This window comes from Streptopelia decaocto (assembly GCF_964273445.1).
Source record: "Streptopelia decaocto genome assembly, chromosome: 5".
NCBI lineage: Eukaryota > Metazoa > Chordata > Aves > Columbiformes > Columbidae > Streptopelia > Streptopelia decaocto.
In genome coordinates this window covers 894,981-912,734 of record NC_138659.1, presented here as the reverse complement: position 1 = coordinate 912,734, position 17,754 = coordinate 894,981, and the positions used below count along the sequence as shown (strand labels likewise).

The following is a 17,754-nucleotide window of genomic DNA, read 5'->3' as shown; positions in this document are numbered from 1 at the left end:
GAGCGGGCTCGGCAGCTCCCGGCTGAGGGCAGAATCCCCCTTCCCTCTGCCATTCCCTTTTGACAGGGCACTCGTGAAACAATAACACCTCTTTCAACGGGGTTAAACAGAAAAGCTCAACTTCATCAAGTCCACGTTGTAAAAGACACCTCCAACGTTCCTCTATGATTCTCCCTAACATCTTATTCTCAGACTATGTATCTGTGTGGGAACAATTCAAGTCAATCAAATATCTCATAGTACCAGGCAGATCCTCCTTAGCATGCCCTTAGCCTTCAGCTCCTTCGCGCCTCCTCAGGAAAGGGAGACAGGACACCAAAGCACAGTCTTTGTAGCCAAGGATCTCAGATCTTCGCGTTTCCCCATGCCAATGAAATCTCCTACCTTCTCGTTACTTATGCTGTTACTTCTCACCTTTATCTTCAAGACACAAAACCCAGGGGAAACTATGAATTTAAGATTCCTATGAAATATGACTATCATTTAAAGTGCCACTTCTTCATAACCAAATTCTGAACCAAATGCAGCTACAGTGGAAAAAAGCCTCAGCACCTCCACCAACAGAGCCTTAATACATCCTGTGCCTTTCTGACTGTCAAAACTGCAGGTTAGTACAACTGAAACATCCCAAAGAAACAGCTCTTCATATTGCAGCTGTATTAGGGGGCAATTAATGGGGGGCAGAGAACCCAGAGGGGGTGGCGCGGTATGAGGCCTGGAGATGGGAGGACTACATCCGTGAAACGGGGTGAGCCCGCTCCTCTGGTGCGGCTCATGGGAACCCCAGAGGAACCCCAGAGGAACCCCCAACAAGTGTGGCCTCTCGATTCACAGCATGTCCTCAGCTTCTCCTTCCGAGTTCTTCCATCGTACTGCAGGTCTGGTCTCCATCCATCTGCTAAGAACGACAGGTACCACTTGGTCGTACGCACATCGGTTTGTTCCTCCCGAGGAGGCACTTAACCTTAACCCTTCGGCAGGTCTTCAGCTGAGACGCCTTGATCTTTGGAATGTTTCCTCTGTATTAAGAAAGAAACTGTAAGACGAGCAGGCCAATTACTCTCATATTACTCATGTCTATATATAGGGTGAAGTGCAAGGTACAGTCAGAGGCATATTTAAGTCAATAAGCTATTTGCAAAAGCTTGGATGGTGAGCTGAGTGGGAGGTTTGGGATATATAAAGCAAGGTTTGCAGAGATGCTCCTATACTAATAGACTAAGCCAATCACAACAGATATGGACTTTTTCTGCTCTTCTAGTAATACTTTGATATCCAGAAATTTCTAGCCTATCGAAATGCCCAGTGAATCCTGATTTAGGACTCTAATTAAGTGGATTAAAATTCAATTTTCTTTTATTTGACTGTCTCTCCAAGTTTATTCTCCCAGTGTCTGTGCTTGGTAGGACCCTCGTTTTCCAAAAAGAAAGGAAAAAAGAATTTTAAAAAGAAAGATGTAGATACTTAAAAACCGATAAGGTGGGCAGCTTGCCATAGTCACCAGGAGGGCACGAGCCTTGTAAATATCCATTTATAAACAATTATTTTTACAAATAAAAATAAAAATATAATAGGGGGCATCAGGAAACCTGACGGATTATCAGGCATGTTTTGATTTTTAAAACATCTATTTTTTTGTAATCAGCAAATTGATTTTGTTAAGTGCACAAAAAAACTCGCTTTCAAAAACGAGTTCTACGCACGTTTAGGGATTTGGCCCCTCCGGAACCAGGGGCTGCAGAGCCGGGTGATTATCAGTACATCATTTACAAACTATGTCTTTCTAATGTAGCGTCCACAGTAAAATCACACTGGATTGCATTAATCTACTTGAATTTTCTCCACATTTTCTAATTCATATACTTTGGAATTTTATTTTGCTAAGATAGACTAGCCTATATTTGCTACCACTATGAGGCCACATAGATAATAAACGCTAAATCACAATTATCAAATTACAGTAATACGACTTTCTGATTCCAGTATTCTTTCTTTCTTGTATGAATCAACAATTTAGCATTTGTCTTCCAGTTATTATTATCAATTACTAAGGCTTGTTACAGTGCTCTCAGAGCACACAATATTGCTTATCTCCTCATCTGGCTTAAATCAGCCAAAACGGGATAGGTTGCAAAAGATAACGCTTGTTCTCCCTACTCCTCTTTTACTCAGCTGGTTCAGTGGAGATAACCTCACACAATTTCTCCAACAGCACTCAAGTTTTCCTGTGTGGCTGAAATAATATCAGTTATTGTTACGTTATATCTGAAATACGATCTATTATTGCTAATATCTGTTGAAGCATGGCAGTTTCTTAAATAGCATCATTACATAGGAAAGTCCATCTTACCCACCCTGATTCAGGATGACACATACTCCGTTTGGTTTTAAAGAGCAATCAAAGGTGTGGGCTTAAATCCAATTACTGTACTTCAAAGAAGACAATGTCAAAATGCTTCAGATGGTGATTCTACTGTATAACACCGAAGCTCTTAACTGCGGCGAGCCCCAGATTCTGAACTACAACATGAAAACAAAAGCGCCTTGGAAAGCACGTGGTGATTTCCTGCACTAAGAGATTATAAGCATAAGCTGTTATTAACTAGGCTAATATTCTAAAGAGAAAATAACGTTAGAGGTCCTGGAAGCCATGTATTCACATCCGAAGGAGTATCTAGATGTCATAATGATTGTAATCACTCAGCATGTTCTTGTTCTCATGCCATCTAACCAGCCTCTGTCTGCAGCATTCGCTCCTTCGCTCTCCCGGACCTCTGCCCACCGAACAACAGAACACTTCCCAATTGCCACACAACTGTTAATCGTACAAAGTGTCACAAGCGTATGATCTAACCCCAAACCAACAGAAATCGTAGTTCTGCAGCATTTTTTCGCCTGATTTGTGCCCTGGACCAGGCGCTGAAGTGGTGGCGCCTGTCAACACCGATCCCCCGTGCTGGAGAAGAGGTTGGAAGCGAAGCTGAAGTTTTCGGTAAGAAAGGAATCCTGTCCAAAAGAGGATGCAGACTGACCAAGGACAAACAATCACCAGCTATCAGGACAACAGCTCCAGGACCTGGTTCCTTTAAATAATAATTATATATATATATATAAAGACAGATTTAAGAAAATATTTCAAGGAACAATAGTAGAGATATTTGCAGAGGAAATAACAGGAAAATGGGAAACCATGACTGAAATAAAAATGTCTACTGATGAAAATGCAAATGCAAATATGAGGGAAGGAAATAAATGGATCACTAAATCCAAAAGGATAAAGAAGAGCACACAGATGGGAATAATGGAAAACTAAACAGATGCTAATGGAAGGCCGACAACATAGAGTCCTAGACATGAGGATAACGAGGTTTAATTTGATACAGCATTCAATGTATGGGCTCAACAAGTGCAGCTCAACATTCTCTCAACAGACAAAAGCCGATACTTCAGCAATAACATGTACACAAAAGGCAGGAAAACACCATGATAATCAAGTGAGAGGATGAAAAGTGTTTGGGATAAGTGAGAATGGATCAATCCTGAAGCTACCGAACAGAAGAACCACAGGAAACACATGCAGTAACGACCAAAAGTCAAGTTTCAACGTGCTATCATCTTTTATTCTCCAATGAAAGCAGAAATTAATTACAACATTGCTGTTGCGCTCCTTCTCTTGGCTGTTTAGGAAGGGGCATATCTACAATGCATTTCCGAGGAATAAGCGCATCATCCTACGTCACCTCACCCAGCTCAGACACCCATTAGCTGGCAGCAACGTGTCTGTAAGGGCAGAGAATTTGGGGTGAACAATCCTCTCGTATCTATCCAGCCTCCAGACGCTTCGGCTGCGCTAACACGGCTCTGCCATCCCCCTGGCTGTGCCTGCACACAGCCTGGGTATACGCGCATCTATATGATCACTAGAGCACCAAAGAGATTTCATTGTACAACTTACCAGTCACACAAAAGCCATATGTAAAGCATTATATTAATGGAACTCAATGTAAGTAAACGAAAACTGCAGACAAGGAAAAAAAAAGATCAAAAAGGAACACAAATGTCAAGCAATTATTAGTCAATCATTTCAAAACTCACTGTGAATATGATTTCTTAAGCTGACCACCCAAATGCTGAGAGGGAAAAAATCTGGCTGCATTATTCCTTAGCTCTATATATTTTTATATTGCATTCATGAAAAAGGTTTAAAGGTTTTTCACATGAGAAATTTGACATTCATTTCCAATCTCAGAAAAGGCTGCCAAAAATGGATTATTCACAACATAGAACAGTAGCAACAATCAACATTCAAAACAAACTTTTTAAAAAACAGATAAATCATACCTCTTACAAACAAAAAGTTAATTTACAGATAAAAGAGATGTGATTCTACCCGAAATTGTTGTAATATAATAATAACCCTTAATAGATTATGGTAATTTACCTTCACATAACGTTATTTTGGTAGATCCTGGAACTGCAGTAGTTGTCTAAAGAACACACAGTGATAATAGACGGTTTGTTCCCGGCTCGTTTGCAGGAATATCAACACTGAATCAACATGAGCGTGCTACAGGCTGAACCTAGAAGGCAATTACGCTACTAAACAGAATCGATAAATGCAAAATGAAGCTCTGCATGGAACCAAAACAATGTGTGTTTCACACCTCGTACCTTGGATCCAAATTCCTGTTGGGCTGAGCAAAATATTCTAAAATATTATTTCTTAAAATAAGATAGAACCAGTCTAAGAATAAAAATACTCTGAACTGATGTAGAAACACCTCTCCTGAGGTATGTTTTTCAACCTGTATTCTTTCAAAAGTACAAACTATTATGTATTTCAGAGTGTTTTGCCTCTTCTTGCGTTACAGTGGCAGCTCAAAGAAGCAAAGATCTTCATTTGCCATGTTAACTTTAGAATAGCAGACAACTGAGAATTTAGAAACCATTTGGAGAAGGAAAAGAACAGAATCTATCTGAAGGGTAACCTGAGTTTGGGGAGTGGTGATTCCAGGTGATTTCTAAGGGATGTCAGAGCAGGAGGAGGTTGCTCCACACATGTATGTGAAGGGTAACCCGATTTCGGGGGGAGTGGGCATTCCTGAGTGATTTCGCCCATTTCGCACAGCTGAATTTCACTACAGAAGGTGCCAGGCGGCCAAGACCCACGTCTGTTGTGCTGCTGTCTTCTGCAAAACAGGGGTAATATCACAGATCATTGAACTAACCAAATAAAATACCACTGTTTACTCTAGCAGAATATTTCAGCCTTCTCCCCGGTGAAAATAAAGCCTTTCCAATATGTTTTAGCTCCAAAATATTTACTGTTCTGATGGCACTTTATTCTGAGTGCAGCCATTCCTTCTGATCATCTATATAGCACCATAAGCAGAGTAAAGAACACTTTTCAGTTTCTTCTGGTTCTCAGTGGCTCTGATTGAAAAAGCCGGAGTTTGATGATAGAGCCGGGCCAGCGAAGGCAGAGCTGTTCTGGAAACGAGCACGGAGGAGAGTCCCTCACAAACAAACAGAGGCAAATGTTTGCACTGACACTGCTCTGCGCTCTGTTTTCCCTGGGTCTGAGAACTCGGCAAGAAGAAATTCTGGCAGGGTGGCTGGCAGCTCTTTCTAAGGCTCAAAATCAGATAACAAACTAAGGTAAAGTTACGGTCTGCACGGCACCCGTCAGAAGAGATGGACCTGAAAACTAACATGATTCTCTATTTAAAGCAGCAATTATTCAAACAATTATTTCCTGAGTCACTGAAGAGTAGCTCACCTGTTACTTTCTAGAGTAACTATAGATTTATTCAAATCCAGGAACTTTATATAAGAAGCATCTCGCCCCTCCTCACCAGTGACTCCATCGCTGTTGTAAACATTTCTAGGCAAAGCACAAACTCGGCTGCATTTTACTCCTCCTACGTTCCACTGTCCCAGGCCACTGTATATACACACCTCTGTACACCCCTGAGTAACTGGTATCACATTGGTGTTCATATTAACATGTGCAGTTTGAAATAAACACAGCTGCATTTATGTCAATGATTTTATATTCAAATCTATCTGATTATGCTGAAATAAACACAGCTGCATTTATTTCAGTGATTGTACATTCAGACAAGGATATTTGTTCCATGCAGTGTGATGTTCCTCCATCCTGGCAGGGACGTTGCTTTTCTTCCTTAGATTTCCCTCTATCATTTTTCCAGATGGAAAATTTTGAACAGAGCCAGAAAAAATGGGAACTGGAAAATGTATCTCACAAGCTGGTAGATATGAAAACCCTTCTGCTTATTCTGAAAAATGACTTAAACACATTTGTGTAAAGTATCTTTGTGATGATGTTTGTGTTTAATTCCTGCTCCGTCAAAGAGCAAGCTTCAAAAATCCCACCATGGAAACGTAAGTACCGGGAACGTATACTGCGGAATCCTAAGAGCAGATCTGCCTCTGGACATCTGCTGTTAACGCTCGCGCACCATGGCCAACCACTATCTTCCTCGTGTTAATGGAAATCATAACTGTAAGGTTTTCCTTCCTTTTATCTGATCAAATTATGGGTTTGCATTATGTTAATTTTGACTTACAGCTATAACCTGAAATCTATATTTAGAAATTAGTAAAAGATTATCATATGTACCAACAGTGATCAGCTATTTCACCAGCTCTGTCTATCAGGTGAGATCCAGGTCTAGTCCAGCAACTGCCAGAAACAGACCCCTAGAGAAATCATGGGAACAAAGTCATCGTTTGAAGATACCTCCCCAAAATAACGACCCGATTTAGAGTTTGTGAACCTTTGGAGCCAGAGACAGAATCAGTATTAGTAGCTCTTAGCTGATTTTTCTTCCCTGGTCTTGTCGGTTGGGTTTTTTGGTTGAAAGCACGACACGCGTAAACTTTCAATATCCACAGCGTCCTGCAGGAAGAAGCTTCACAGGTTAATTAAACAATATGTGAGGAGCCATTCTGCTTTGTTTGCTTTCAGTAAGTTAACTGCCAGCGTCATTTGAATGTCCTGTGCAAAAGGAGCAGACAGGGAACCACTGTTTCATATTCATTGACATTTTGAGTAAGAATCATGATTTTACAGACCACCAACAATATTCTTTGTCCATTGTCTCTTTCCAGAGCAAGGATTCGTGCTCTATTTGGCTGCTCCCCATAGAGAGGCTGTTGAAAACCTGCTCTGGGCTTGCAGTTCTCTGACCTAAGGCATTTCTGCTCCCATTTGCAGTTGCTCATCGTGGTCCCTGTGGGTCAGTTGAACAGCAAATCACCAGGTGCCCGCACAGCAGCGAGGAGACGCAGAGGCGGTGAGAGGCAGGAGGGGAGGCTGCTCTTCAAGGAGGTCCCATATAATCACAAGATAAACCGACTGCGAAAGTTATCATCAGCAAACAACTACAATTAACATCCCCATTCTGTACTGATGCTATTACACTGGTTCTTCTCGCACCATCATTAGCTCCATGAGTCACGAATTTCTGTTTCGCACAAGTTAAGATACCTGACTAACGCTGTATTTGTTACCTGGAATCACATCAACGCCAAGCACTCCACCAGTTGTAAAAATGTCTTCCATACCATATTCTGTTTAGATATATAAAAGGTTAATATTTAGTTCCATTTGCAATGCTGACCTAGCAAGAAATAAATTAATTTGGCATTACAGCAGCAACATCCATTTCCCATGTAACTTTAGCAATGCATTTACTGGAAAGAGATTAATATCAATTCCATAAATCATTCACACGCTTCTTCCGGAGCTTGAGACATCTGAGTAATGTCATATATGTTAACCGATATCACTTTGTGCGCACTCCATCCATTAATCTGTGCCTATGGTCATCATTAGAAATAAACAAAAAAATCAAATCAATCTTTTGTTCTTCACTTTTTTGGGACTTCCAACCTGCAGCAGCCGCAAAGTGTCAATATTGTGATAGAATGGGGCTGCTCTGAGCCGCTAACAGACACTTCCAGAAAAGGAGACGTTTGGTAAATTATCCGACTGGTAGCAATAACCACTTAATATCTTCATGTGAAATATGGTATAAATTACTGCCAACAAATAAGGAAATAACTAAAATAAAGTGTTTCATTAATCAGACACACCTCGATGCCACAAAAGTGGACTGAAAACAGACATCACTACTGAAATAACACATTGGCTTCTGTTTCTTTGTTTCTCCATTGGGTATAAGCATCGTCACAGAAGTGACAGCCAAGAGAGTCCACCTGACTCGGTGACTCCAGCTAAACACGGCAGAACGTCATACAGCAAATATGGAACGACAACTAGTTTTTGCTTCAAAAAAGTGTTTACACTGGGAAAAGTGTCAACTCGTGCAGCTGACACCCTTATCAGCGTGCCGCTGCAGCGCCTGTGCCGCGCCGCTCCTGCTCCGGGTACCACGGCCGTGCCGCGGAGCCCAGCTGAAGAGGGGCCTTTCTGTTCACCCCAATGTGAACACGCGCAGGAACAGCTCGGTTAAAATTTTAGAAGCATATCACAATTGTATCATATATTTGATGGCCAAAATTCCCAGGGTGGATCTCAGTTTTCTTTTGAACATGGAGCTAACAGTATTGTCTTATGTGTCATCTTAGTCAATTTCATAAAATGTTTTGCAACTCAAATTTTACAGAATTTTATTAGTCTCACTTGATTTTAGCTAAAGTCACGTGTCAAGTCTTAGCAAGCGGGGCGCAGGCACCCCAAAGGGCAATTCATCCCGTGTGACATTGTTCAACCGATACCTTCCTTGGTAAAGCTCAGCGGCCTGTGTTTCACGCCTGTGAGAGGTTACAACGAGATCAGCGGAATTACAATCACTTACCGCAATTTGGAGTGTTGTGCAAAGTGTTTTACAAGCACATTACCCTATTTTTGAAATATAGAAAGATATTTAAAACCTGAACAAAAATGACACAAGTGTACTTCTCAGTCACACGAGATCTCTTATCACATTGTAGATCTGAACGTCTTTTCAGCTGATTAACATCACTTGCAATCCATCAGCACTGGATTCTTTATCAGGTTTCTGATACCAAATGTTTGATAAATGTGTTGTAGGAAAAGACAAACGAATGTCTGACGATCATTTTCACCGCAAGGTGTTGGTACAGCAGTCAACACAATAATACGTGGTTTACAGTAATCGAGATTGAATCTAAGATTCCACAAAACTTTAATTACAGCCTTTTGAACACGAACCACAATACAGAAATTACCCAATCATAACATTTTTTCATCAAAAATCAGAATCCATCCAAAGGATGGAAGATTTAATGACTCTTGGCGGAGTTCCACTTTTTGGTTGAAATGAGAATAAAAGCAGACGGCAGCTTCATTTCTAATTTCAAGAAACACAGTATTTTTTAACATTTAAACAGCATTATATTTGACTAACAAGCCAAAATATGTATTTTCAAAACCTTATAAAAAGCCTCGGTATTTAACAGATGAATGCTGAGATTCACAAACCTCTGTGAGCCGACGCTGCTCCTCCAAACCTCAAAAGTAATTATAAAACATGCAATTTGGGCCACAAGCAGCAGAAACCGTGGAGCTGGGGTTTTCAGGGCTTCGTTTTCTGGTCCGTGTTCCCCCACTATAACCGTCCTGCCCCCACGCAGCTCCCCGCGCTCCCTGGGATGCCCCCCACCAGAGGCACCGTGACCAACCCAGGGCATCAGTGCGCTGCTGTTCACGTGCTGTTCACCATAGCAGGGGGTAGATCTCAGCATTAATAACCATTTCATAAAATAGCCAATAATCAGTTAATTTGCTTTGACCAGCTAAGGTACACTAAGAAATTACTTGGCTGACATATAACATAATATAAAGTGAATTTACATATGAACTGTACACAAGATTATTATCATTCTTGCTAATACATCATTGTCATGAGAAAGTAAATGAAGGCATTAATTGTATTCATATTTGTATTTTGGAGGTGTCCGAATATGCAAAGCAACATCACAGCCTCATCATGTCATAATGTAAATAAACACAGTGGGATTGGGCTGGATGATCTTTCGAGGTCCCTTCCAATCCCTAACATTCTGTGATTCTATCCCATGGGATTATTGCCGAAGTATATAAAGTATGAACACTACCTTTGAACTGAATGTTTTCATTTAAAAATATCATTAATTTTATTCTTCAAAAACTGAAATTAAACCATCATGCAATGATCCACATTACTTCACAAATCGTTTGATGGCTTCCCCTGATCCTTTTCATTCAGAGCAGCTCAACACAATGAAGTCAGTTTCTCAGCTTGGCCAACTGATTGATTTCATAAGCCATTTTCTGTTACGAAAGTTCGTAATACCGTAACTATAATGAAACAGCATCCGAAGTGTTTGTAAAAGTACAAAACTGTTGTCTGGACCTTCAGAGACAAACCTTAAAAATAAGACACTCTCTTGCTCATTGCATCATTCCCACCTTTTACATAACGCAATCAATAACTCAGTCGACCATCCACCCCGGAGCAGGCGGCCGGCGTTGCAGCCTGAGGGGTGAACTCTTCATAAAAACTCCTTTTACAAGATGTTGTGGTGGTTTGGGCATTACCAGAACCGCTCACATAAACCACGCGGAAAACCAGAGTTTATCCTGCCAAATGCCTTTTGTACATATGGCGCTTTACAGCGTTCTCCAGGTCTGTAAGCCAACAAGGAGAGATTTAAACTGCAAAATCTTGAGACACAGATATATGTAACACAATAATTTAAACGATGCTACATATTCATATATATAAACCTACCTACATACCCCAAACACATATAAACATACATGACAAAAAATATTCTTTAAATTAATATGCTAACTGTAACTCCTGTAAAAACAATTTCTCTTTCAATTTGCAGTAGCTTTCCGAGGTTTAATTCTCCTTCTACGGACATCAGAGGTGGAACCCCTGTTCCCCTCAGCAGTACAGAGTTAGGCCACAAGAAACAGAAACGCATTGAAAGACAGCACATACACGTCTGTCGAACCTTCTGACTATGCGAGGATGGGCTTGGTACTTTACACACTTAACTTCTTGGTACTTTACACAGTTAACTTCTTGGCACTTTACGCAGTTAACTTCCCTGCGAAACTGCTACGTGACGTTTTAATAAACCTCCCATACTTTAAATACTACACCTTTGATTGGTGCCCTACATTGTTATAGGTATAACAACAGAATAGAATCCAGTTATGTATCTACAGATGGTAAGAGATAGACCTGATGAAATGCATATTGTAGGTAATAACAAATTTCACCATCTTATCTCCATTTGGACCGTCTGGTTTTGTGTCATACTCTGACCGAAGGGAACCAGGGAGTTGAGTAATAACTAATGCAAGTCTTTTTTAGAACAGAGACACTTTTTATAGATGTGAGTGACGTAGTTAAAAGTGTTAACATATTGACAACTGCATAACATGGACTAGCACTGAAAACACTCACCGCTTTCAAAGCAGGCGTCAAACACAAGGTGTCCTTTCCTGGGCTGCCCGCAGTGTCCCGCCGGCAGGACAGCGCCCTTGCTCACGTTCCCCGCTATGGCATCGTCGCTCCCCAGGGCAGCGCCTGCTGCAGCACGAGAAACAAACAGAAACAGCACCAACAAAGAGGCGTAAGCATCACAGGAAAAGCTACAAAACACGCGAGAAGGATATTCCCCACCTGTTCTACAGAACATGACATTTGCACCACTTCACACACGCACCAGGAAATAACCCTTGCTTTTCAAAGTTTAAGAGCTTGGCTACAATAACGGCATCACACGTTAAAGGTTCTCCAGCTAACGAACCGCACAGCCTTCACCGTAATCCTCAGCAGCATCTTCCTCACTATGGGCATTAACGGGATCTTTCTCCTCTATCCCGTTGCCTGTTTTCATGCATCTTAAATGAACTTCGAACCTTGAGACTGTTAAGTCCCACTCACATCTGCAGTTTGAAAACCATTAGAAGGGAGGCACATGGTTATCTGAGCCTTGCTTGCTTAGGAAACAAAACTCAAAAAAACAATTTAAATAAAGAATTTTTTTAATGTAGGATTTATTTCATAATGAAAGATATGAGGACATACTTTTTCCACATAACGGCGTGATTTTTGTCAAAATATATCAGTAATGTATATATTGAAAGCTTTGTCCTCCCAGTCAAATTACACCGTGTAACAAACTGCACCACAAAAAAACGTGTTTCCATGTAGGGATGGAAGAACACGGCGCTTTTTTCATTTCAGCAATGTACAAGAAAGAAGGTTAATATTCATATATAATACATTAACATTATAGTGAAAGAAATACACACCAAGGTAACTAGCTGTTCACTCTTCTGACATGGCCTCAGCATTTGCTTAACTATTTACTGTTGGGACTACAAATATTTAGGAATAGAAAAACTATCATCTTCTGTGTTACAGAAAACTAGAAGAAGTGTGTTTGTCTTCAAGTGCCAAAGGAATGTGGTAGAATAATGGGATGATAATATCTCATTTCACCCTGATAAATAGGGCTACTAAGGCTTCTAGAAATAGACTTTTGGTCTGCACTGATTTTTTGACATTTAAATGGGTTATGGGGGATGATGAATGTGACATAAAGCTCAATTTGTTTTATTTTTATATTGAAAACTATTTCACACAAATGGTACAAGCAATTCATGCTGGACCTGAATGATGAAAACACCTTATTAATTACAACTGACCTTTCCATACATAAATGCGTTCCACCTCTTGAGACAAAACACCTTAGCCGAGGTAACAAATTATATCAACATATTACTGACACCACAGTTAAAGTGTCTGTCAGGCTTTCTATTATAAACCCATCTTTTCAGAGGTATATAAATCCCGGATTAAAGAAATACATCCAGGTCAACCCTCGGCATATAAACCTGCATTCTTCCCAGGGAGGAAGCTGGAACCTTCCCGTCCTTGAGGAGCACTCCCGCAGAACAAAGGGAATGTAACCTCTTGTTCCTTAACCACAATCCCAAAAGTTAGATACTAAATAATGCATGCTAGTATTTTTTAGCAACATTATTATTTGCAACCTCAAGGTTATTTGTTTTAGACTGAATAATTACCCACAGATAGCGATCTGCGGCATTTAAACTGTTTTCTTTAATTGGAAAATTGCTATTACTCATGATATTTTTAGCTAGATAGGTTTTACCCCGTAGGCTTTGGCACCACGCTGACAGGATTTGCTTAGAGGCTGGTAACACCAGGGCCAAACTCAGACCTGAAAGCAGCATTTGTGTATGTGAGTGGCCACGACCGGGACACTTGATGAATTCATCCCTCTGCATCTCGCCTGTAGGTCAGAGCAGCAGCCACGGGAAAGCCGTCTCCTCAGCCTCCCTCAGCGCCTCTTTGACTATGAGCCCCCACACACCCGCGGCAGGTAGTCACGTTAACCGTTTGTAATCCAACACAGGGAATCAAGGATACGAAGAAGAAACCAGGGAAAAGCTGCAGATCTCCCCCCAGGATGCAGGAGCTGCCAGGGACCAAAGGGAACGAACGGGAGGCGGGGAGTCCAGCGAGCAGAGCAGTGAGGAGACTGAACTCCTCCTGGTACATTCTCACTCGTAAATCTCTGCTCAAAGTAAGAGGCTGCTTGTTACTGCTCAAAGATAGGCAGGAAACAGCGCTCTGATAAAGATGAACATGAAAAGATTGCATTCATAACGCTGCCACCACAAACAGGGTAGGAAAAGCAGGCAGGAGACAGAGCTGCATCTCCCTTCCCGCCGCACTGGCCGTGAGAGATCTGCCCATGGGGCCCGTGCGCGATGCAGAAGGAACCTGTCAAGTGCCTGTGTCCTACCCAAACTTCCCATCTGCTCCTCCTGGCCTGGTGTAGCCATGGAGGAACGAGAATAAAATCATCAAGTATCTTATAATTCATAGACATTTAAAAATATTAACCTCTCCTTGCACGTTCACAGTACTTTGAATATTCAGAATGTACTGTTCTTATATTTTGAGATATCTTTAGTTAACCTTGAAAGACGCAAAACAGCGTTTGAGCTGCACGTTATTACAACATACAGCACGACAGCATGATGTCCCTTTTGGCACGTTCTCCTTGGGCGCCGAGGCAAGGCCAGAGAACCGGCGCAAGCAGAACCGGCGTGGCGCTGGCACCAGGCTCAGCAGAGGCAGCCAGAGCTGCTGAGGACACGTTGCCACCTTCGGACGGAGGGACCCGAGTCCTCTGGGCAGCACAGGGCCGCTGCCCGCGCCGGGGAGCCCCGGCAGGGTCCCCACGGAAGGCACGGGGGTACGGCAGAACCCACCCCGCGGCCAGAGATCCTCCACTGAGGGACATCCTGCACGTCGCACTTGAGGAGAGCAGACTCTGCTTTGAAAAATGTTAGATAAGACACGCAAGGGCAAAAGTAACTTAGCAAAGACATCTCAGACTGTAGGTCTTATTTGGTCAATTATTTTTCCTATAGGTTGTACGACACATAGCTATTTTATTCTAATTCTTCGTAGCTTAAACTCCCGGAGTCTCCAGCAAATCCCTAGGATTTACTTTTACCGCAGTATTAAACTTTAATGGTAATTTTCTATCAGGTATAAAATCTGTAGGTGTCTGAAATCTCTGTAAGTATATAAGGTTTTAAAATAAAACCTGGACAGAGCCTGCTGGTATCTGCATTCATCACTATTGTCATTGTGGATACATTTCATGCCAAACTAGTGAAAATGCATAGAATCAGTTATGGGGATCTGGGATGCTCAGTATGAAGAGTCTGGAAACTTCCAGACCTTCTCGATATTCTTAAGGTCAAAGGGTAAAGCCAACACCTTTTTTCATTTAGGCAAATATGAAAACAGTATTTGCTACTGTGAACGTTATGCAAATGGAGGCACATTTTCTTTAAAAGCTGCGGTTTCTGGAGGAAGGTGCTTGTTGAGTAAGTAACAGTTACTCTTAGAACTGGGTGAAGCAGCAGCGCAGCTCCGGCTGTGACAGCCCCGCGGGCTCGGCTCCGCAGCGGCACCGGCTCCGCCGGCCGGGCTCCAGAGCACAGCGGCACCGGCTCCGCCGGCCGGGCTCCAGAGCACAGCGGCACCAGCTCCGCCGGCCGGGCTCCAGAGCACAGCGGCACCGGCTCCGCCGGCCGGGCTCCAGAGCACAGCGGCACCAGCTCCGCCGGCCGGGCTCCAGAGCACAGCGGCACCGGCTCCGCTGGCCGGGCTCCGCAGCGGCACCGGCTCCGCCGGCCGGGCTCCAGAGCACAGCGGCACCGGCTCCGCCGGCCGGGCTCCAGAGCACAGCGGCACCAGCTCCGCCGGCCGGGCTCCAGAGCACAGCGGCACCGGCTCCGCCGGCCGGGCTCCAGAGCATAGCGGCACCAGCTCCGCCGGCCGGGCTCCAGAGCACAGCGGCACCGGCTCCGCTGGCCGGGCTCCGCAGCGGCACCGGCTCCGCCGGCCGGGCTCCAGAGCACAGCGGCACCGAACCCGCCGGGGCAGGACACAGGGAGGTCGCCTGGAAAACCTGCTCCGTTCCAGTCAGGCTCACTGCCCACCGCGGACAGCCAGCCGGAACGGAGCACGAAGATACGACAGCCGCGAGAGAGCTTTGCGGACGTCTTTCTTTCAATACTACAAATGTCATCAAGATGCCTCTCATTCTGTGACTGGATCCTTATTTTAGAACAAAATTAGGATACATCTTGCCACCAAAAATTTCTACAGTGCAAAGATCTAATAGCCAGAATCCCACCAGCCAGGGCCCAAGAAAAGTTTGCAGTTATCCTGGCAGAGAGTTTCACCAGCCCTGGGCAGCATTGTCATCGTAAACCCAGACAAAGGAGTGAACCTGGACTCTCGGTACAGTTTGCAACAGGCAGAAATCCACTGAGATGCCCAAGGGCAGCTCCTGTTAGCTCCTCAGCACACCAAGGCTCTGCAGGAACATCGCTTCCCTTGCGCTTTGGACAAGAAACACTGATGGAGAACGTGCCAACAACAGTGTCTTCTCCACCAATCAGAAAATTGCAAACAATAGAATTCGAGCAAAATTATTTCATATCTGCACTTGTAGAAATAGTAGCTGATTATGTTCTTCTGTTCTATCATTTATTTTTTTTAAGAAAAGCTTTTGTATCATTGTCGCTGGGCTTCAGCAGCACTGATATTCACGAATACTTGTCATTTCTGCTCTCAGTGCTCTATTGCCATTCTAAAAATCTACTGGCAGCAGCAGGCGGGAGCTGGAATTCCAGCTCCACTGGTTCCAAAAGTGCCGGGAAACAGAAGGAAACCCCGCGGTCACTGTGATCCGCACAGGCACGGCCCCCGCGGCACGGACGGGCACCACCCTGCGAGCCTAAAGACGCTGCAGGGACTGCGGTCAGTCCCGAATGCGCCGACACAGAGTCACTGCGAGCTGGAAAGGACTTGCAGAAATGATGTTAAGACTACAAATCCCAGGGTTTGGGAGAACGTTGCGCATGGCAGAGCCACACCTGCCGCCCCGCGTCCTGCCCTGTGCCCATCCTGTCACCGTTACCTGTTTCAAAGCTCTGGCAGAACAGGGACAATGTTGGTTATTACAGACATCACACAGCTTGGGCTAGTTCTGAAAACAAGTAACATTGCATTGCCATCTAGAAAGCCAATTTGACGTAAAACGTCTTTACAGTAATTATCTTTCACTTTCCTCCTCCAGCGTGGCCAGCAGACTGGCTGTCGACAGTCTATCTCCAAACCCTAAGCAGATATTCGTAGTCAAGAAAATCTGCAGAATGAAGACAAGCACAAGTGCAGCAGAGATTATCAGGTAAAATCTGAGCTTTGCAAAAGTTTTGAAAGGACGCAGGAAAAATAAACTGCAAGCTCACTGCTCTGGACTCAAAGGGCTTGTGGCTGGTTGCATAAAGAAGGAAACATTGGAACTTTCTGGTTTGTTTTGTTTTTCCTTTCAGGCAGAAGTTGCTGTTTGTGCAGAGGCTGCAATACGTGCTGTTCACTCTGTGTTTAGGGGCAGGGGTGTGTTCTGTCCCTCACCGTAACCCAACCGTACCTTCAGACACAGCTACTCTCTTCACTTTGGAGTTAAAATCTTCTTAATGGCTACATATTTAAAATAATTAGGGGATTTTAGTACTACTTCTGGAATAATTTGTTCCCCAAGGTTGCTGAAATCAATTATGCTATTAATTACTGCCATAATTCTAATTACTCATTGAAACAACTCCTTTAAGTTCTTCACTGAGAGCAGCATCTTTCCCCTCCTTTCCAAAACAGTCCTTTCAACAAGAAATACTTAGAGTCGCTGAGAATTTCTGCCAGCCAAGCGCTGCCCACTCACTCCCTTACGAAACACTTCAGCATAGCCTAGTATTCCATGTTAACTTATTAGATCACTGCAGTGTTTTATCTGATTAACAAAGTACAAGTGCTGTACAGCAAAACATTCAAATATTGTTTCAGAATTCCTATTTTCTAACACAAAAATATCAGCAACGCAAACTTGATCTATTAACTCTCTTGCATCAGCAACATCGCAACGGGAATTTAACTACAGAGAACACTACTAACTAATACACCAGATTCAGCAGTTTTTTAACTAAGCAAACGTTGATACAATATTTATAGGAATATGAAATGCATAGAAAGTATTTAAAATATTCAGAACACAAGCCAAACTTCTACCTACAAGAGGGCTTACACAGAAAGCTCTGAGCTCCAGTTACCCATTATTCGTACT

At 43.0% G+C, this 17,754-nt stretch overlaps 1 protein-coding gene across 1 annotated transcript in view; it reads right to left on the bottom strand.

Annotated features, from left to right (window-relative positions):
- Positions 1 to 17,754, bottom strand: part of AGBL4 (AGBL carboxypeptidase 4) — a gene marked incomplete at its 3' end in the record, with an annotated part of 860,906 nt that overhangs the window by 835,084 nt on the left and 8,068 nt on the right. Inside the window, exon 2 of the mRNA XM_082053132.1 lies at positions 11,475 to 11,600. Within this exon, the coding sequence (XP_081909258.1) occupies positions 11,475 to 11,600 (126 nt within the window). The remainder of the gene's footprint in view (positions 1 to 11,474; positions 11,601 to 17,754) is intronic.